The sequence below is a fragment of the Apium graveolens genome, chromosome 8 (assembly GCF_009905375.1).
Source record: "Apium graveolens cultivar Ventura chromosome 8, ASM990537v1, whole genome shotgun sequence".
Classification (NCBI taxonomy): Eukaryota; Viridiplantae; Streptophyta; class Magnoliopsida; order Apiales; family Apiaceae; genus Apium; species Apium graveolens.
In genome coordinates this window covers 2,555,999-2,578,359 of record NC_133654.1, presented here as the reverse complement: position 1 = coordinate 2,578,359, position 22,361 = coordinate 2,555,999, and the positions used below count along the sequence as shown (strand labels likewise).

At 33.4% G+C, this 22,361-nt stretch overlaps 3 protein-coding genes across 4 annotated transcripts; 2 read left to right on the top strand and 1 right to left on the bottom strand.

Annotated features, from left to right (window-relative positions):
- Window positions 1–521: 521 nt before the first annotated feature.
- On the top strand, window positions 522–4,724 carry LOC141676756 (PHD finger protein ALFIN-LIKE 1-like). Of its 2 annotated transcripts, none has more exons than XM_074482468.1 (6): window positions 522–669; window positions 821–933; window positions 1,053–1,085; window positions 1,717–1,939; window positions 3,763–3,883; window positions 4,220–4,724. In XM_074482468.1, the coding sequence occupies exons 2-6, from the start codon at window positions 834–836 to the stop codon at window positions 4,448–4,450; spliced, it is 708 nt and encodes a 235-aa protein (XP_074338569.1). In that variant the 5' UTR covers window positions 522–669; window positions 821–833; the 3' UTR covers window positions 4,451–4,724. The 2 variants fall into 2 exon arrangements, with proteins under 2 accessions (XP_074338569.1, XP_074338568.1); XM_074482467.1 differs by having other exon boundaries at window positions 524–669; window positions 4,202–4,724.
- A 150-nt stretch (window positions 4,725–4,874) lies between these two features.
- On the top strand, window positions 4,875–7,511 carry LOC141676754 (myb family transcription factor RLI1-like). Its single transcript, XM_074482466.1, has 6 exons — window positions 4,875–5,294; window positions 5,445–5,521; window positions 6,151–6,190; window positions 6,288–6,345; window positions 6,750–6,819; window positions 6,959–7,511. The coding sequence occupies exons 1-6, from the start codon at window positions 5,189–5,191 to the stop codon at window positions 7,382–7,384; spliced, it is 777 nt and encodes a 258-aa protein (XP_074338567.1). The 5' UTR covers window positions 4,875–5,188; the 3' UTR covers window positions 7,385–7,511.
- A 2,520-nt stretch (window positions 7,512–10,031) lies between these two features.
- LOC141680983 (jasmonate-induced oxygenase 2-like) lies at window positions 10,032–12,391 on the bottom strand. Its single transcript, XM_074487051.1, has 3 exons — window positions 11,555–12,391; window positions 10,891–11,221; window positions 10,032–10,406 (listed from the first exon to the last, which is right to left on the bottom strand). The coding sequence occupies exons 1-3, from the start codon at window positions 12,052–12,054 to the stop codon at window positions 10,158–10,160; spliced, it is 1,080 nt and encodes a 359-aa protein (XP_074343152.1). The 5' UTR covers window positions 12,055–12,391; the 3' UTR covers window positions 10,032–10,157.
- Window positions 12,392–22,361: the final 9,970 nt, after the last annotated feature.

Sequence of the window (22,361 nt, the reverse complement as noted above, 5' to 3'; positions counted from 1 at the left end):
GTGTTCCAAAAAGTCACGTGATTAATCAATTAGTTAACCAATTAAATAATAGATAGATGGTTTTGTCTCGATTAAGCAATAAATGGCAAACGAACGGTCATGTCTCGATTAAGTTACAATATAATAGTTTTGTCTCGATTAAGCGACAAACTGTAGATGAACGATCCTGTCTCGATCAAGCGCCAAATGATAGACGAACGGTCCTGTGTTGATTAAGTTACAGTTTAATGATTTTGTTTCGATTAATCAACAAACGGTATACAAACGATCTTCTCTCGATTAAGCGACAAATAATAGACGAATAATTCTGCGTTGATTAAGTTACAATCTAATAATTTTGTCTCGATTAAACGACAAACGGTAGATGAATGATCAAGTCTAAATTAAGCTATAATCGAGTCAACGAGCTGTACTTTAAATATTTGATCATACATCTTGTATCCATTGATAAGCCCATACATGTGATTAAACAAATCCGTACAGAAAATAAATAATAAGCCATACCCATTGATGAAAATATTCTGTTTGTATACATCCCTAGATTCCAAAATTTATATGCTGCTCTGCTAATAGCAAAACTAGAAGTACACTTAACCAAATCAAAATAAAGTTAAGAAAAATAAAAAAAAAGGTAAACAACAGCAGCAAACAAGAACATATCAGCATCAAGTACACATCTTCTCCTCTCTCTCTCTCTCTCTCTCTCTCTCGTTTTTATTAATTTTTATCAAATTTTATAAATACCCATCTTGATCTTTAAGCACATATACACACAAATTTATTGTATCTATACATTTATGCTAAATTAAGGTTTTTTCAGATCTTAAAATTTGATGGAAATGGCTTCCATTTCTTCAACCCCACCAAGTGTTGAAGAGATCTTTAAAGATTATAGTGGTCGTCGTGCTGGAATTATTCGAGCTTTGTCTTTAGGTACTTTCCTGGTTCTTGAAATTTATTATAATTGTGTAAAGATTGAATCTTTTTTAATTTTATGTGTTTGTTTATGTTTTTGGATTGATGGGTTGTTTTTATTTGGGGTTTTTGATCAGATGTTGATGAATTTTATGGACTTTGTGATCCAGGTATGTTTGATTGGTTGAGTTTTGGTTTAAAGTTTCGATTTTTATTTGGTTTAAGCTAGATATGGTAATGTAATTATGTGTGATTTTGACTTGGGCGTGTTTTTAATGGTTAAATTCTGTTCGGAGAAGTTGTAATGTACAATGTATAATTAAGGTCTTGTCGGAGAAGAACTACTAAGTACTATCTTGTGAAAGTTCATATTTTTGGTAAACTTTTTTAATGTGAAGTGGTTAATGTTTGCTTTGGAGTCTTGGACTGCTGACTGAACTTCATGCTATACCATGCTTCCGATTGTTCAAGTTAATTTAGTTGAGAATTGATTAGTGGCGAGGCTCCTTTTATCCCTTCCCCACGGCCTAAGGTCACGGATGGAATCCACACCCCCCCTCCTCTTGTGCAACTTTTAAAATCTGATGTTTTGAAGATCATGTAACGTACCTAAAAGTATAAGTTAAGTTAGTAAATTCATTCTTCTGGTTGATGTTATGAGCCCTGAGTGAGTAGGGTAGACTGGATCTAACTCATTCCTTTGCTATAATCTCAGTTTCAGTTTTTCTGAACAAGATAAACCTTCCGAATTTTTCTTTACATTTCTAATAATCATTTTCTATGTACTTTTGAGTCGTTTAGAGAAAGAGAACTTGTGTCTTTATGGACATCCAAATGAGACTTGGGAAGTCAGTTTACCTGCCGAAGAAGTTCCTCCAGAGCTTCCTGAGCCAGCTCTTGGGATCAACTTTGCAAGGGACGGAATGAACCGTAAAGACTGGCTATCGCTAGTTGCTGTACACAGTGATTGCTGGATGCTCTCTGTGGCATTCTATCTTGGAGCTCGTCTTAATCGAAATGAGAGGTACTATATTTTGACTTTCGTAAATTCACTTTTGTGTTTATCTGCTCTTTTTAAATGATACAGTAAGACATTATTATGTTGTCGTAATTGGCCCAGACAGAGTGAATAGTGGCCGTAGTGTTATTGATCCTCTCATCTATTTACATAGACTCTTAGCCTTGGTCAACCAAATTTCCCTCGTTATTCTTCTCATATCTAAACTAATACTTCACCGTTAGAAAGCAGGGTAAATCTGTTTTCAGAATTTACAAATATGGAAGAGTTAATTTAGATAATGCAGTAGAAGGTTTAAATTGATAAAATAAAGATTCTAGACATGTAGAGGAGTAGAGTGATCACAGTAAACAAAGTACGAGATGAGGTAATCATAATCTTTAACAGGGTGGTTAAAAACGGATTTGTGTAAAACGAATATCTCCAAACGCTAATAACTGGACACAAGGCTTACGATTTTTGTATGTTTCTTGGTTGGGTAATGAGTTTTAACAGAAGCATACAAATTTTGGGATTTGCTGTTTACCTTTTACTTTCAAATGTGAATTTCTATTAAACAGCATGTGTTAAATAGTCCGCAGACCTAATTCATTGGCACAAGCTATGGAACGAGAGTAGGGAAAGAAAAAATGGATCGTGAGGACAAAAAAGGTAGCGATTGTCGTTAATGATGCTAATGTGGTCAGCTGAATGAAGCTGTTTGCATGTTAAGGAGAGTCGGAGACTGCATGTAGATTGCGTCAAATGTTTGGCTGACGAGAATTTTGTTTAATTCGGAGTCAAGTTCTATTCCTGGAAGTAAATCTTATGAATTGGATCTAGCAAAATACTAGTTTTCTAAAAGGATATATGAAGTTAATTTGGCAGTACTTAGTGAATCGTGATGAATTGGCTTGAGATTTTCTCTTACAAATTAGAGAGTTCCGAAATTCAAAACTTACTTGACATATTAGATATGTCAAAGAAAATCATAATGTTATCAGTGCCTGGTGTGTGGTTTGGTTTAGTCACTATTGGGCAGTAGTCGAATCTTGAATTCAAAATTTATTGCACGATTGTTTAACATATGAATAAGGGCCCACATTTTCACATGACCAAGAAGAATGCACAAAGATCCGGAAAAGTTGTGCTACAGCTTGTTCGATTTATAAATGAGTTAAATACTATCTAGTAGTGGCGGGTTTTTTTCCCGCACCTTTGGTTAGTACCATAGTATTAATTTATTGCTCGTTAATAGTTACTTTTGTTGGGAACTAGTTGCTAGATTCCTGGAAATATTATCTCAACTGCATTTTCATTTACAGACTTGGTAAAGTTCTTTACCATATACTTGTTAAAGTATATTAGAGCAAGTCCAATGCAATGCTATCTTTGGTGCTATTGCTATATTATAGCACCAAATGCAAAAATACTCAACTCCAAAGGGGTGCCATACTTAGATGCAAATATGCATATATGCATCCTTGGTTCTATATATATTTGAAACCAAGGATGCATATATGCATCCTTGCCACATCATCTATTACTACAAATGGAGGGGAAAAGTTAAATAATTATTGTCTTGTACATCTTAAAGTATCAAAACAATATTAAATTAAGTAGAAGTTAAAAGATTTATGGAAATTTGAAACTAGTTATGAAACTAGCATTGGAGTGCAACTTTTATTTTAGCACCAAAAAACACTTTTTGGTGCCAAATTATAGCAATGGCTATAGCCATTTTGCATCCAGCATTGGACTTGCTCTTACTTGTTAAACTTCTTTATAGATTTGAGAGAGAATTTTATATGGCAGCTGTTTTTAAGCACTTTTTTTGTTCTGCTGAACAGGAAGCGTCTGTTTAGCTTGATCAATGATCTGCCTACTGTATTTGAAGTAGTATCAGAAAGGAAACCTGTAAAAGAGAAGCTCAGTGGAGATGGTGGAAGCAAATCTCGGGGAAGCACAAAGGTGAGATGAATTAAATCGGTTGATATAATTTCTTATGAAATATCTATTGTCTGTTTGTGTTTTCATTTGTTAATATGAAAATATAATTAGAGAGAGGTTTCAACACAACGCAAACTTTAAATAAGCATGTACTGTACATTGATAGCATTCTTTGCTTAAGAACTCTGACTTTATTCGAGTAACACAAAACTTAGGTAGAGAAGCTTGAGTGATAAGTCTAATACTTTCTAATCGTCATCATTGAGGTTCACCATCTCTATCCATTGTAGTTGAAGTTGTTCATTTGAATGTAATCAATTTTAATATCTTTATTTATAGAGGTCAAGTGATGGACAGGTGAAAAGCATCCCAAAAATGGCTGATGAAATTTCTGAGGAAGATGAAGATGAACATAGTGAAACGTTCTGTGGAAGCTGCGGTGGAAATTATAATTCAGATGAATTTTGGATTGGCTGCGACATCTGTGAGAGGTGGTACCATGGAAAGTGTGTTAAGATAACACCTGTCAAGGCTGAGAGCATAAAACAATACAAATGCCCGTCCTGCATGAAGCGTGGAAGGCAGTAGCGCTAGCAGTAAAAGCAATATATCGGGGGTTAATGGTTCATATTTGTGGCTGACAAAATAGTTTAGCTGTATTACCTTTTAAAAATTTCTGTAACGAATTTCTTTCTATGCGTGTTTGTAACATTTGTTCTTTAAATGGGATGAAGCTATCTCTTCCCTATTGAATTATAGCTCTAGTGATATATATGAATCCATAAATTTGTTGTGAATTTGTGATACTTCAGCATCCTGTAGTCTAAATTGAAACAATCAATTGATGCGTGTGTTTGATTTAGATTGTTGTTTATGTGGTATCCTAGAGTATCTCGCAGACTTATTTCATTTTAGTTCCTTTATCTTATAAGAGGTCAAGTACAAGAATTTGGATCATGCACTATCAGTTTGACACGCCTAATATGATCCACTTGAGAGTCATATTACTTAAATTATCCTATAAGAAGTTTGCATTGTACAGCTGCCATTTCAAGAACCTATTCAGGTCATAATCATAGTTTTCTTCATCTGCTGATATTAACTAGGAATTTGGAATGTGAACTGTGGACTCTGTTATATGCATTTCATTCAGATACAACATAGAGCATCTTAAACCTTACATTCTTGCTTTGTGCTCATCGCCTGAATTAGTCTTCCCTTTTTGTCTGGCAGCTATTTTTTTAGTGTTTCCACACCAGTATAACTCTCCTACATAGTCGCAACTATTTCCATGCCAGGAGGCCAGAAGGGTTTTGCAGTTCCAACATGGGTTCAAGTCGCTCTGATAGTTCTGCAAAGGAGCGATTGAAATGGACACAAGAACTGCATGATTTATTTGAAAAAGCAGTCAACCAGCTTGGAGGTCCTTATAGTAAGTGTGATGTCTTATTTCACTCACTGTCATGCACCCTTAGGTTCTATCCATGGCTTATACCATACTATTGTCTGTCGGTAAATTTCTCTGTATCATCATGCAGTCACTGAACCTATAGAATCGTATATAATTGAGTTATTTCCTCAGGGGCAACACCAAAAGGTATCTTGAAGGCTATGAGAAAATCTGAGATCACGATCTACCATGTGAAAAGTCATTTACAGGTTCTTTCTCTGTGTGTGCGCCGGCATGCATGCATACTGTGTAAAAGATCATTTACTAGTTTGAAGCCTTTGTGTTGTCCCAGTGATGATTATATCGATTTTTGCTGACATTGTACATCTGAATGTCCGAAAGTAGGTCTTGTGTTATTTTTCTGTTACCTATTTTGAAGGGAAATTGGCAGTTTCATTAGACAAGTCGATCTATACACCATTCTTTGGTCAGAAAGAGATCACACTTTTATGACCATCATCATACAGGCCTCAAATGATGACACACATGCACATAAAATACAGTATTTAGATATCAATGATTCTTAGATAGTTGTGGCAGTCCTCGTATGTTACAAGATTATGTTTAATTGATCATTATGCTCATATGACTTGTCTACTTATATGCATTATTGTGTTACAGACTTACAGTTTGGCTTGACCATCACTTATCTGATAATAGTAATAATAATTTTTTGAATGTTTGCATGCATGTACCATGTATGTGTAAGTTTTTCCATTCTATGAAGTGTTTAAAGTGAAAGAAGAAAAACAAAATTTTAATTTCCACACAAACTTGCCACTGCATTATTTAGCTAGTAGATCTATCTGTTTCTTATTCACTTAATTTTGTTCAACAGAAATACAGAATGTCGAAGTTTACCCCGGAAACGCCCAGTAGTAAGTTCTGGAATTTCCTTCATTTGTAAGATTTGATTTGGAGAGTTGAATTATTAAGACCTGCTAAAGTTTATTCTACATATGACTAAAAATGCAGAAAACAAGTTTGAAAGGAGAAGCATTTCAGAAATTTTACCGAACTTCAGTGCAACGTCGTGAGTTGATCCATACCCTGTTCATATACTTTTAAAATTTTTAGGTATAATTTACCCTTGTGTGGAAACTGGTGTGCAATTGTATATTTGAAAATCTTATTATGTAATCTTGCACTGCTAAACAAAAAAGGAACCGAGATTCTAAGGTTGGGAAACTTTTAGTTGCGGATTGCAGATGCATTAGTTGCTAAGAGCTTTTTAATAAAATTCCTTCTGCAACTTAAAATTGCAGATGTGCATCCATTTTTTCTGTATCAAGTATCAACCGATATATCTGTTTTAAGGCGTAGGGTGTTGGTTTAGAAATATGTCTACAACTGTGGCAACTGAAGTTCTCTGATGTATACATTGATAAATGAATTTACAGATGTTTTGTCTCTACTTAACAATTAATATCCATACAGGGGTGCTCAGCTAAACGAAGCATTGCAGATGCAAATGGCAGTCCATAGAAGAATGAATGATCAACATGAGGTAAGGCTTACGTTAAGTTGCTAACCTAAAAGAGCAATGTATTACATACTCGAAAAGTTATTTATTTTTGTATACAGTCCCTTTTAGGAAATCAGATTGTTAGAAACTAATGCAATAAATTTGCATCTCTTCTTAAAAGGTACCGAGGAATTTGAAGGTTAAAATTGAAGCACAAGGAAGGTTCCTTGAGAGGATTGCTGAAGATTATAGAAACTGTCCAAACATTGCAAAGCGTACCAAGATTTTATCTCCTATATCACTTCCATCACTGTGTGAGGAGTCCGAGTCTAGTGCCAAGGACTTTGAATCTGATTTCGAGAACAAAACTGAAATTATGTCTGATGAGAAACTTCCAGCACCAAAGAGGCTTCGGATTGAGTATGATAATTTCCAACAAAGATACGGTAAATGTGCTTCAGAGGCTTCGGATACCTATCTGCAACAATCTGTGCTTTCACCTAAGCGATCAAAAATTTCGTATCAATCTCCAGAACTTAGCTTCCCGTGGAATGCTACTGCTTACTGCCAGTCACCTCTTATGCCAGCTTCATATGGTTCTTTTTAGTTTTACAGTATGTTTGTTGGACTGCAATAGAATTTTGGGTGTCTGATGTATTAAAAATAAAACCCAATCAAATATTTTCAATAAATACCGTCGAGCTTGATAAACTGTCGAATGTTTGTCATATGTGAAAATGATATGAATTTTGTTTGTGTTTTTGTTTTAAGGTATTGAAATTTGTTTGTGTTTTTGTTTTAAGGTATTGTAAAAGAAAATTTAGCACTTCTAAAGTATCCTTATGATCTGGATAAGAAAGAACCCCTATCGAATGTAACGTAGATATCAAAATTTTCATCGCCCCTATCGAATATAACTCTGAAAGGGTACATTTGAAAGCGACCTGGTCAGGAGCAAGCAACTATTCAAGCATATCGCATATTACATTAGAGTTTTTTATGTGCATACATGGAGGCTCATCTTCATATATATTGTGATAATTTATCGTGATATGATATGCTGCTAACAATCGTTTATCTGTGATAGAGGCGATCCCTCTGTGGTCCCGTATATATATATGTGTTAGTGCTCTAAACTATCGAATGTTTGTCATATGTGAAAATGATATGAATTTTGTTTCTGTTTTTGTTTTAAGTTATTGAAATTTGTTTGTGTTTTTGTTTTAAGGTATTGTAAAAAAAATAGCACTTCTAAAGTATTCTTATGATCGGGATAGGAAAGAACCCCTATCAAATGTAACGTAGATATCAAAAGTTTTCATCGCCCCTATCGAATATAACTCTATAAGGGTAAATTTGTAAGGGACCTGGTCAGGAGCAAGCAATTATTCAAGCATACCACATATTACAGTAGAGTTTTTAATGTGCATGCATGGAGACTCATCTTCATCCATATTGCCATAATTTATTGCGATATGATATGCTGCCAACAATTCTTTTAAAGTACATGGGGGAACGTAAGCAATGTGCCAGGCACGACATTGGAATTGATTGTTAAATCTACACCAGATAGTCTACAAGTTCTAAATTAGTCTTCATCAGCTATCTGATCTGAGCATGAACAGTCTTCATTCCTCTTAAGCAAACCAAACTAGGCTTATATCGAAAGCAGCTCATAGTAGAGGATTTTGTACAAGACCTACCCCAAATTGGCTTAATCATATCTGTATCGTGATCATAGAATGAAAAGATGCCCTTTTGATACCATCCAGTCTTGCCAATGTCATCATGCTCAAATCCCTGTGTTGGCCTCATTCTCCTAAGAAATTTGATTTCGCGACCACGATCAAAACCCTTCACACGTGTTTTCCTAACAAACTGAAAATCGTCTGAGTACATAATGTAACTCCATTTACCAAATTCTCCGTCGTCCTCCTTCAAAGAACTTAAACTCAGAGGCCACACTAGGTCATAGTAGGCCACTGGTTCATTACATATGACCAGTAAGGACAGTCCTTTACGATAGCCTCTGGAGCGACACTATGCTGCTGCCATGGAGACATATTTTTCGCAAGCTGAAACACATTATGAGGAATAAACAAGTCTGTCCATAAATACACTTTAGCTTCAAATACTTAACTTGATAGAAGTTGCTTCAAATTACATACATTTGGATAATAGTGTAAAAACACAGAGAATATTCTGTACTTTAGCTTGTATACATCATATATTAACATGTTTGAAAATGTCAAAGAGAAGCTCAAGTTGCCAAGAGGATAATCCCGCATGTTTTTGACAAAATTTGAATTCTCGACCTTCCGAAACATGATCAGAAGAGATATCCCGAATTGAGAGAGCATTTGTAACTTGGAGATTTTATATACAAGTTTACAATTGAACTTTTAGCTTTGAGCGGGGCCGGCCCACAGGGAGGGCAACCGACCGGGACCCATACCTTCAAATAAGTCCAAAATTCAGAAAACCTTAATAGTATATATACATTTCTTTAATATAAAAATCAAAAATATTATAAATATGTCCTTTTACTTGTCTTTTTAGTAATTGTTATTTTAAAATTTTATAAAATTGGGTTTTTTTCCATTTTCAAGTGACACACTTTTCTAATTTTATAGTTTAGAATTAAGATTTAATAATATAGTTTTATTTGCATTATTAATATATTGTTTGGTTTAGAATTACATAATTTATAAATGATATATTTCTTTTCGAACAGTTTCAATTTTTCTTATCGTGACTTTGCTAATATTTATGAAATTATCATATTGAATGGGATCATGATACAAGGACCTAGTTTTCGCTTTTTTATTTTGTCAAATTTAAATTACGTTAACATCGGTATGATATCATATATACTACTCCCTCCTCTCGAAATGTTATTTCCGTTTTGATTTTTTGTACTGTTAATAATAAGCGATTGACTACTAAGTTATATCTAATCTATAATATCAAACATAATCATCAGTTATTTTGTTGGATTCGTATTTATGAGTACTTTAATATAATGAAATTTTTATATTTAATACTATTACGAAATTAAAGATATTAACAATCAAAATGTGTACTACACAAATACGAAACGTTTTTAGGCACGAAGAGAGTAGTAATCTTCATTGGCTTTGAGCCTTATCTCTTGGACAGATGAGCTCATTGTCAGGCGATTTTGAAAGGAATGTTTGGACACAAGTACACAACTTAATCCTGATCAAGTAGGATTTCAGACTTGACCATTGAAAAGCTTCAATAACTACAATCAGAAGATCATTTCATTATTCAAGATGCATCTTGGCACAGTTCAACAACATTCCACACAAGCAATCTACTATCTACATCTTATTTACAAAATGTTCTCAGAACTAAATTTATCGAGGCGACTTAATTGATTCAACTGAAGTTTTTCCACAAGGTCCTCTGGTCCTAATGAACGTTCTGTACTCGTTAAATGTCATGGGGAGATATTCTGCTGGAACTGTGGGTGTGATCAGCTCTGTAGCAGGTTCTATGATTTTATCGCCCTTCGGATTGTAAAAGAAGGCCAATGAAACCCGTTCTGCAGATGAATTTACAACCACACGATGCTCCACGCTCTTGTAATTACCATTACTTATCACCTGCATCCAGTTAACACAAAGTTAAAAACATTAGCACGTATTTAATTTGATATCAGCTGACTGAACAAAATGATGAAGATCATAAACAGAGCTTTTCTATCTGTTATTGTTTAAGAACGGTTCTGACATGTTAAGTAATCGGTCCATCTGAAACCTTAAGGTGATAGAGGAAGACCCGAACAAGATCTTATACTCTTTAACAGAGACTATACACAAAAGATATTGTTTCATTTATTATATTCGAATTATTATCTATATCTGTTAGGAAGAAACACTGTAATGTCGTAATCTGTTTTTAATACAAAAAAAAAGTTAACCAAATCACTGTTTACAAGTCTTTCTCAGTTGTCTTTTGCTTAAACAACAAAAACAACTGTGCTGGCTAGATTAGTATATCTTATCATGACTTAAACAGGGAAGATTTTTCTAAACCATAATTAGGCACGTGTGTAATGACTTATTATAACCATGCAACTAGATATACCTCTAGTTGGTCTCCAATGTTGACAATGAAAGCATTAGGAACAGGTTTAACTGTTATCCAGTTGTCATCTTTCCGAACTTGAAGCCCGGATACTTGATTGTCAGCAAGTAAGATAGTCATGGCTCCGGGATCCGAGTGCGGCGACAACCCGAAAGTCAGGTCCGGTTGAGGGCATTTCGGATAGTAATTCACCCTCAAAGATGCACCAACTTCATCTCCTCCTAAAGCTTGTTGAAGACGGTTCTCTTCTAATCCGAGGTTGATCGATAAAAATTTCATCAGCTCCCTGCATAGCTTCACCAATGCTTCGTTGTACTCTCTAACTATTTCCCTGCAATGACATCAAATGTGACAACATCAATCTCACAGTATGCATCGTAACAAAGTTTTTTATAGTTATATTTTTAAGTATATGGAGCAGAGAACGTGATACGATAGTCTAGTGATAAAGGTTTATCCCTGTCGTCTCATATCCAATTCTCGCTCATCTCCAGATTTGTTAGAACAGATGGTAATTACTTTGTAAGACATGTTCAAAAAAGTATAGGGAGCGGAGAAGTGATGAAAATATAAGAGTGGTTGATCTTTGTCAAAGATCAAACACTCTTATATAGTTATATACTTTGTTTTACTCCTGAAACAAAATTTTACGTTTTTTGCTTACTTGCATGAGGATGGGTAACTAGGCCACTTGTGCTCATTCCTTTGACAAGTAGGAAGGTAGTTAAGAAAATAATAGTCACTCCAATCCAACTTGGCGCCCTTTTCAATGCCGAGGCGGCTGCCATAACCTTCGTAAGTCGTCGGACAGTTCGCGTAAACTTGTTTATCTTCAACCGGAAGGTGAAAGAACTCACGCCACACTTCACGAACACGATCCATCAAGTGGTGGCTCACGCCATGGTTCACGACTTGGAAGAACCCCCACTCACGACACGCACGTGAAATGAGCGCAAGCGTGGTGTTCCGGACCAGAATGTCTTGTGACAACATGTTTTGGAGATCAATGACAGGGATATTGATTTCGCGAGATGGTGGTGTTAGTTTGAAACATGGTTTGGTTGATTGACGCTTAATGTATCGCTCAGGAATCACTCTTATGCCACTGTCGGATAAAGATTGGACCCGAACAATTGGCTCTGGCCAGCTTTGTACACAGTTCATTGCTTCTTTATGCTAGGTTTGACTGAGCGAGAGAGATCGAGAGAGGGAGAAACAAAGAGACAGAGAGACAGAGAGACAGACAGAGAGAGAGAGAGGGGGGGGGGAGAGGGAGAGAGGGAGAGACAGAGAGAGGGGGAAGAGGGAGAGACAGAGAGAGAGAGAATGAGAGAGAATGCGAGAGAGAGAGAGTATGAAAGAAAGATCGAGAGAGAGAGAGAGGAGTGGAAATATGTTACTTTGAAGAACCGTTTGTCTTGATGAGGTGCTAGAAACCGAATGATCATATATAGACGAGATGAGAGTGAAATGATTTGAGTGACCTAGTGGATCAGTTTGAGTTTCGGCGCCGTGATAAACTTGACTCCTCGTGGTCTATTAATGAGTCTATTTTTATTTTTGGCTTATTGTTGCTCTCTATAGATAGCATGTACGTGTATGCGTATGTACCTCTGTTACGGTATATTAAAACATCATTCATCACATAATATTGTATTTGTGCCGACACCTTAATTTAAGAAGACGGAACTTCATTATGTGATATATTTGTCCAAATTTTTTGTGAGAAGATTTCATGTACACATCAAAAAACACGGTCACAGAAAACAGCACGAAATCATCTGTCACCATTAAGTGTACCAGAAAGGGGATCCCGTATAAACGACTCCCTATATGAAATGAATATATTTATTGAATTGTTCAAAGGTCTTATCACTATATTTATTGACACCATAATAATTAAAAGGAAGTTTATGCCCTTCCGAAAACACATCTACAAACTTCAATTGTGTGTTGTGTGTACTTGATGTTACCCACATATATTGTTTCTCCGACATTATTGACATTGTATAAGAATTTAGATGCTTGCTCGTTCGGCTCCTTTCGTGAACACTATTATGCCCTTCCAAAAACACATCTACAAACTTCAATTGTGTGTTGTGTGTACTTGATGTTGCCCACATATATTGTTTCTCCGACATTATTAACATTGTATAAGAATTTAGATTCTTGCTCGTTCGGCTCCTTTCGTGAACACTATTGACATATCCAAAATCTTTCCCTTTAAAGACATCCCTCAACATCTCACATTCATCAAATACATTTTCACGATCGTTCATTTCTTCATTTCTTGAGTCACCTTCTTTTTCATGATAATGCCATATGTTGTAAGTCTCAAGAAAATCAACTGCATATATGTGAAACTTGATGTCGAAAATCAGTTGAAAGAGTTCATTGTTACATGTATTACACGGACATCTAATCAAAAATTCCGGATCATCCGGTTCTTTGCTATTTTTTATTGCAAATGCCAAAAAATCTTTAACCCCTTTATTAAATTCTTCCGTAAAACCATAACCACCGGGAATAATTCGTTTAGTGATCCAATCAGTATCATAAGACATTTACAAATGAAAATAAAATTCTAAATCAATAATATATAAGAACACATACATACACACATATATGGTGAACATGTAAACATTAAAATTTAAATCACACATTTAAATGCATATAAATAATATAAGAGGTGATTAAAATTTAATATTTACAGATTGTTAAATTCGTTGTTATGTCATCATGTATTTTGAATAATATGAAAATATATTTTTGTGAGAAAAAACAAGTGGAAAGAGTGAACTGCCAAAAGGGACAATAGCATTTTGCACATAGTAATTTATGAAAGAATTGATTTTCCGGTCATAAATTTTATTAAAAAGTATTATTTTCGAACGACTAACAAATGTTTGTACGTGGCATTTATTTTGGAAGGTGTGCAAATTTATGACGGAAAACATTTTGTCGTAAATTATATTTAAAATGATGTTGTCAGATCCAACAAAACTTTTATTTTCCTTTTTGAAATTATATTTTATAATGGAATAATAATAAAATCGTAAAATTTACACGACGTCATTCTCCTGAGGGACTGATTGCCATATTTTTTTTATTCACTTGACGGTAGATTTTAATAATAAAATAATAAATTAATGACATATGATGATTTCCGTCGTAAACAATTAAGTCATTACGACAAAAATAATATTCCGTTGCAAGTTAGAATACTGCTATCTTTAAATTTATCATCCCATTAAAATGAATAGATTGAAGATACGAAATGAAAGTGATGCCCTCGTATATTGGGGGCTCTAGTTTTTTTTTGTTGGTGAGATATATAATCTCGAATATAGATTGTACCGATATTGTAATATCCCGTAATCTTTAGAATTAGATTATTAATTGAATAATAGAAAAAAAAAGGGATTAAAATTAGATAAAAACTAGAATTTAAAATTGGATTAGACTAATGGACCTAAAATTTGGATCATATACTAATATGGGTAATTTGTAGGTTAAGATATAGGGTTTGGTATCGTTATAAATACACCCTATTCGTCTGTCTCGCCTTAATTAATAAAATTCGTAGGGTTTTATTCACATAAATCAGCAATCTTGTAAAATTCGTAGAAAATTCATCGTAAGTCGGAATTCAGTGATCCTGGACTTTTCGGAAAGCTGTTTTCGTTCTCTTCAACTTTTGTGTTTCGTGTTTTTCAAGAAAATGTAATTTAGATGGTCAAAAAGAGTAAATTCAGATCTGGTCAGGTTTTGAGGTAAGTTTTCGATCGATCTTGCTAGTGTTTTCAAAATTGTGTGTTGTGCGTTTATATTTGATTATCAAAACTTGGGCTAAGTGATCATATATTTGATATTATTATGTGATATAGAATATGTATCGATGTATATATGTGATGTCTAGACGATAATTTGAGATCTCTGATTTGTGCCATGGTTTGTGAAAATATCGAATAAGAATTTAGGACCGCAGTCACCGGATTGTAGTGACAGTTTTTTGAAAATTTAGGACCGTTATCACCGAGTTGTAATAGTCTTGGCATAGATTATGGATTTTGAATTATTGTTGTTTATGTGGTATGTGTATCGAATAAGAATAAGAATATATATCGAAAGTGTGTGTTTCGTATATCGTATCGTATAAAATATCGTATTTTGTTATATGTGTATAAGTTGCTTGACCTACTAGTTGGATCGATTGTTTTTTCTTGCTGGGCTTCGCCGCTCATTCTTTTAATATTTCAGGTTTCGTCTAAAAAACTTGAGTTGGTTAGTATTGGAGTTCGAGGACCTTAGAATTGGAGTAGATTGACTTGTAGCCTTCCGCTTTTAGCTGCGTTTTTGTAATCGTAATCTTTGTAATATACTTTTGGATTAAAAGTGTATTTTGTATTAGTTTTGGTTTAGAATTAATAGTCCGGAAGTGCGGGCTATTACAGATATACAAAAGAGAAAAAAAGGAGTTTTCTTCTCACAATAAAATTTATCATCTAACCGAAAATCATGCATGATAGTCTCGTAAACTTAGACAATAACGCCTTAAATTCTGAAAAGAGAACACCCAAAAATAAAATAAAATAAAATACGATTATTTATCTGAAATCTTTGCTCCAGTAGACTGCTTGTTAGAGATCCCACATTTTGATTTTCATAACTTATCCATCTACCTTCCTATTAAGATACCCACCTAAAGTATATGCTCTAGTTGAATACAATTGATCTTGGCCTCACATCTCTCTAAACAGAATTTCATGTACCTACAAATTTGTTTATTTTAAAATTTTTATTTGATCCAAAATTCTAATGGAAATTTATGTCTCTGGATTTCTTAGACATTGGCCGACATGATGCTTTTGACAGGAGTATATATATATTCATCACGTTGCAAAATTGCGCCCATAATATTTGTAAATTAGTAGTAGTTAAGTGGGTTAAGAACAGCACATTTCCAGCTTCGAGAATATAACACTTTTGGGCACAAAACATCAATGCCAAACATACGTATTCTAATGTTAACGTTTCACTTGAAAAAAATGGAATCTAAATACTCTAGTCAACTATTTATATAAAAGAAAATATCCGATTTGTTAGTATTGTCAATTCGAAAGGTGCCTCCCTAAATACAGTAATTTTACATCATTTCTTACAAACAAGGTTTGATAAGATAGTACTCCCTCCTTTCCCGTTAATTGTTATTGTTTTTAAAAGAACGTCTAACACGTATTTTAAGATAAACATCATTTCTTACAAATAAGGTTTTATAAGATAGTACTCCCTCCATTCCTCTTAATTATTATCATTTTTGTGTCTGACACGTATTTTAAGATAAATATCTTTTTTTTTGACAATATGGCTTATAGTCTTATAAATGAGTATCTGTTCTTGTAAATCTGCGAGTATCGAACCCAGTACCTGGGATGACTGAGGATATACTCTTAACCATTTGAGTTATCCAATCGTGCTCAAGATAAATCTCTTAATTGTTATCGTTTTTAAAAGAGTGTCTGACATGTATTTTAAGATGAATAAAAAGTATAATTCTGTAAATTTTTTTTTAAAAAAATTCTGAATAAAAGGTTAAAGTTTCTACTTTTATTCGAAAAAAGAATTTTTTTAAAAAAAGTATAAAATAATATTTTATATTCGTCTTAAAGTGGGTGCTGGACTCTCTCTCACAAACGATGATGATGATTGGGTGAGACTGAGGGAGTATATATCATTTATGGACAAAATTCGACAAAAAACAGCGGGGGTGATTAATCGAGGCCTGTTAATTTGTCAAAGGCATAGAGTGGTTTATGTCGAGCAAATGGAGAAGTAGCAGACAATTTAAACATGGTTTGCTAATGCAATTATTATTTTTGTGGAATCTTTCATATCTATCCACTTCAGTTTCTGCAGTAGTATCAGCTGGAAAACTAACATCAACTACTGGGTAGTACAAGTTAGTGCTTGATATTGTGCATGTACCTGTTTTTGACTAATGGACGTACACTCTAGATTCCATCTGGGATTCTCGTTAAATTATACTACCTCCGTCAGTTTTATACGTTTACTATTTGTACGTATTTCGAGTCTGCTATAAATTATAGTTTTATAATATTTTTTGTTATTTTTTTTATTTAAATAAAAGTTTAAACATGAAACTAATTTTATTTAGAAAAAAAAATTTTAAAAATATTGTTGAGTTATATTTTAAAGGAGCATTGAAAAGCGTACCGAAAAGTAATGTATAGAATTGAATAAGACAGAGGGAGTATTGTATAAGTGAAAAAACAGTTGCTCTGAACTCTTAACACGTTGAAATGCCTTTATCAGGATTATAAATTATGAAAATATCGGGATAGTAGAAAATCATATTTGAGCCATTCCCCGGACCTAATACCATATTTAAAAATTAATCCGTCTAAAATTTCAAGTTATCAAAAGAAAAACTCTTTTTTCAGGATCTTATTCTAACCGCTTCTCTAAAACAATTCGTGGATTACAATTTACAAGTACTTTTCGCAAGATCAACATTTAAATTTTACTAAAATAAATCTTAACTAATTTTAACAAGCAATTATTCCCTCAGTTTCGTTTTAGAAGGTACGTTTTTTATGCTAAATACATAATTTATTAAAAGTGAAGTGAAGAAAAATCAGAAAGTGAATATCAGTCAGTAAAATCTAAATAATTTTGAGGCAATATTTTCTCCGTCCCATTTATTTTTTAACAATTTTTTTGTCATATTTGATACATATTTTAATTTTTTTATAAAGTACAACTTTATAACCTTTTTTAAAAAATGTTTTCCCTTTTTTATATAAAAATATAAACATTATTTTAATTATTCAGAAGAAAAAAATTTAAAAACATTTAGAAAGCTATATTTTATAAGAGACTTAAAATAGATCCAATATAAAGAAGCCAGTGTTGACGAAGTAAGTATATGTTAAGGAAATCATTAAATATGAACTAAACCTCCGAAACAAGAAGAAAAATGCTAGTATAATATTTAAAAAGGATCCCAAAATAGTTCTCAAATGTCACATTAGATTCCCTTCGTTATAATGCAATTAAAAAAGATGATTATCATGTATTCATCTTAAAAATATTAAATAAAATAATTTAAACTCTCATATCACTTATGACACAATATTTAAGATTTTTTTGATATTCAATTTAAAATCTCTGCTTGTTAAGAATTTTTTTGACCACTTTTGGATTCATCCTATCAAAAATTATATTTTGGTTGGTACTAGTTTATGTTGTTTTAATTTCTAAATGACCTGATCGTTTATTGGTTTTGGATGCAGCGGGCTAGGGTTTGCGAAGAACAAGCAAACAAACGTAATCGTGTTTGAGTACATGAATAATATATCCGCGTATTAAAACAGTGAACGAAAGAAAGAGGTGATATGAATTAAAAATTCAAGTTCAGTGCTTAATTGTCTTCTTAAAGTGTATTAGGCCTCCTCATATGTGTGAGCGAATCGCTTTCAAGAATAAAACGAGTTATAGTGAGTTGCAGTGAAGTAGAGCGTCATTATCAGCGAGTTTGAACCAAACGAGAAACTACTGTCCACGAATACGGAAAGAAGAGAGGTTTTTCGAATGAATAAAACCCTACGACTTAAGGATGTATATATAGCGATAACAAAACTTGTGCTACTCCACTAATTAATTAAACCGCGTTAATTAGTAATTATTAATTCGTAACCGTCTCGAATTAATATTCTGTCAAAATTATTCATATAAAAATGAATTAATTATTTAGAGCTCAACCCCGGTGGAAATAAGAATTAGCAAAAATATTTCATCATTAGACGACTCAGTTTTCTGTTACATTCGTGTCCGCGCGTCGCCAACGCGACCTTTGAAAGTTTTGAATTAGCCTCGAAATCCCATGATTTGCACCTCTGCACGCACGTAGAGGATGTACCAATACCTTAGTATCACATAGGGCTGTAAAATGATCCAGGTAGAACCGGAAACCCCCGTACTCAAGTGTAGTATAGTTTTAGTTTTAGCGTGTCCAGATTTGGGTCAGGGATCATAATATTCGGATACGAACTGATCCGGGGTAAATGAGGACCAGATTCAAACCGAATATGAGTCGGTATCGTATTTTCATTTCCTAACCGGGTAGTTTATGATCCACCGGAGCCACTAACATTAAGTATCATTTTTATTTCAACTATTCAGATATTTATTAGTATAAAATAAATATAATACTATAAAAATAATAACCATAAAAGTCATATTTTATAGGAAAGTTAGAAATTACATAAGATATTAAGAATTATAAAATGATTATTTACTTACAAATATCACTACGCCATAAGTGCACATAGGCAACGGTTTTTATCCAGCGTTGCACGAAAAGCGTTGCATTACATTGAAGCTACCGTTGCTAATAAATGTTAGTGTTGCGCAGCATGCAACAGTAGAGGTCATAGCGTTGCATTAGATATTTTTTATTTAATAAATGCTGACGTGGAAAATAAATCTGAGGTGGCATGTTGGGGACCCACGGGTGCTGACGTAGCATGTTGATGTGTCATGCCACGTCAGCATTTTGGGCCCCACATGTGGGACCCACTGGTGACGTGGCACTTCAGGCTTTGCATTTGCTTTCTAGTGTTGCAGTTGGTTATTTAGTGTTGCGTTAGTTATTGTACTATTCTTAAAATTTATTTGTTATATTCATGTTCTAATTTTTTTAAAATAATTTTTAATTAATCCAACCGTACGAATGTTGTTTCCTACTAGTTTTAGAGATGTGTAATTTTTTTTAAAAAAATAAATTTTATATCACGTGCATTTTTAATAATCAAATCCTGGTGCACACGGGTTCACATTACGTAGTATTGTTCCGGATGGTGATTCTATTTTTTTAAAAATTTTGTTCAACAATCCAACTGTACGGATGATGATACCTACTAATTTTAGAGATGTCTAAATATTTTTTAAAAAATTTAGATTTTATTTCATGTGTTTTAATAATAGTCAAATTACGGTCAACACGGGTTCATATAACCAAGTCTTGTCCCGAGTGATGATTCTATTTTTTTAAAATTTTGTTCAACGATCCAACCGTACGGACGATGATACTTACTTATTTTAGAGATGTTTATATATATATATATATATATATATATATTTTAATTTAGATTTTATATCACGTGCTTTTTTAATAGTCAAATTACGGTCAACACTGGTTCCTGTTACCTAGTATTGTCCCGAGTGATTAATCTATTTTTTTAAAATTCTTGTTCAACGATCCAACCGTACGGATGATGATACCTACTAATTTTAGAGATGTCTAAATGTTTTTTTAAAAATTTAGATTTTATATCATATGTTTTTATAATAGTCAAATTACGGTCAACACGGGTTCCTATAACCAAGTCTTGTCCCGAGTGATGATTCTATTTTTTTAAATTTTTGTTCAACGATCCAACCGTACGGATGCTGATATCTACTAATTTTAGATATGTCTAAATATTTTTTAAAAAATTTAGATTTTATATCATGTGTTTTTATAATAGTCAAATTACGGTCAACACGGGTTCCTGTTACCTAGTATTGTCATGAGTGATTATTCTATTTTCTTAAAATTCTTGTTCAACGATCCAACCGTATGGATGATGTTACCTTCTAATTTTAGAGATGTTTAAAATTTCTTTTAAAAAAATAGATTTTATATCACGTGCTTTTTTAATAGTCAAATTACGGTCAACATGGGTTCCTGTTACCTAGTATTGTCCCGAGTGATTATTATTATTTTTTTAAAATTCTTGTTCAACGATCCAACCGTACGGATGATGATACCTATTAATTTTAAAAATGTGTAAATTTTTTAAAAATTTTAGATTTTATAGCGTGTATTTTTATAATAGTCAAATTAAGGTCAACACGGGTTCCTATAACCAAGTCTTGTCCCGAGTGGTGATTCTATTTTTTTTAAATTCTTGTTCAACGATCCAACTGTACGGATGATATTACCTACTAATTTTTGAGATGTGTATTTTTTTTAAAAAAATTTAGATTTTATATCGTGTGTTTTTATAGTAGTCAAATTACGGTCAACACGGGTTCCTTGTAGATTCTTGTCTAGAATGATTTCTATTTTTTTAAAAATTCTTGTTCGACAATTCAATTATACAAATAATTGTTCCGATTAATTTTATCATTGTCGTGTTATTTTGACATATATTTTACATTTGTTATACAATTTTTTTTATAATATTTTAAATTGTAAATATTTAGTAAAAAACTGAAAAAATAAATAAATGATGTTGAGACATAGATCTGCACACTTTCCCATGCCAAAAAATTGGGCGGCTATTTCAGATTTAAAAACCTTTTCTATTCGGGTCAAACCCGACGCAGTGCATCAGTTTTAATCTAGTCCGTAGATCTAACTGAGTGGGTGAATCTCGATCGTTCTTTACTTAAATATATAAACCAAAATATCGACTGCTTACATCATTTTCACACAAATCTCTCTGCAGTCTCTCTTCGTCTCTCTCGAACCCTCTCGCCACTGACCCTAAACCCTACTCTTTTCCAGCTTTGTTCTTCTTCAATTCTCACCGGAAAATCTTTCAAAACACTCAGATACTATTATTTCATGGTTTTTCTCTTTGATTTTGAGTTACAGTCGGGCTGCATGCCGAGTTTGATAAATCAAATCTCGATTTCGTCTCAAATTGTCAACATCGATTAATTGATGTTGAGACTACGAGCGAAATCTACATTGTTTTTAAAGCCTAAATCATTTATAAAACTCTCGATTTTGTTTAAAAATCTCGAATTCGATTCGATTTATTTTTCGATTTAAAAACCCTAGTTTCAAATTTATTTGTTTTGATGATAAATGAGTTCGATTAAGCTTGAAATGCTTTAGTTGATTGATTCGAAGTCGATTTTGTCAAAACCCCCAAATTTGTTTTGAAACCCTAGTTTTATCTCTATGAGTTTTGATTCGATTTAACTGTCATTTGAGTGTTCATTGCAGGAGAATGATGAAGCAGGGTCGGTTGTGGTTATTTGAAGATCATTCGTCATTGAAAGTCGCCGACTTCAATGTGGATTCTCGGCGCGTGGTTCGAATATGAGGTGCTCCTAGCTCCGATCTATGGGTTTTGGTACGTCTCGAGAAGTTTCGAGGCCTCGAGCAAAGGTTCAAGGATGTGTGTGGCTTAATTTTGGCAAAAGATATGTAATGCTTGATGTTCGAATTAAAAGTGAAGGTTGTTGTTGAATGCTGCGATTTTTGGATGAGATTTAGTTTGTGATTTTTTTTTATTTATGGTAAGTACCAAGAAGACATCGATGCATTGGGCTCGGGTAATTTCTAAAAATCCCTTGTTTTTAAATTCGAATGTGTGAATTGTTGGGATTGTTGTGGATATTGATGTTTGGAGACACTGTTTAGATGAAATATATATATATATACACACGTTTGA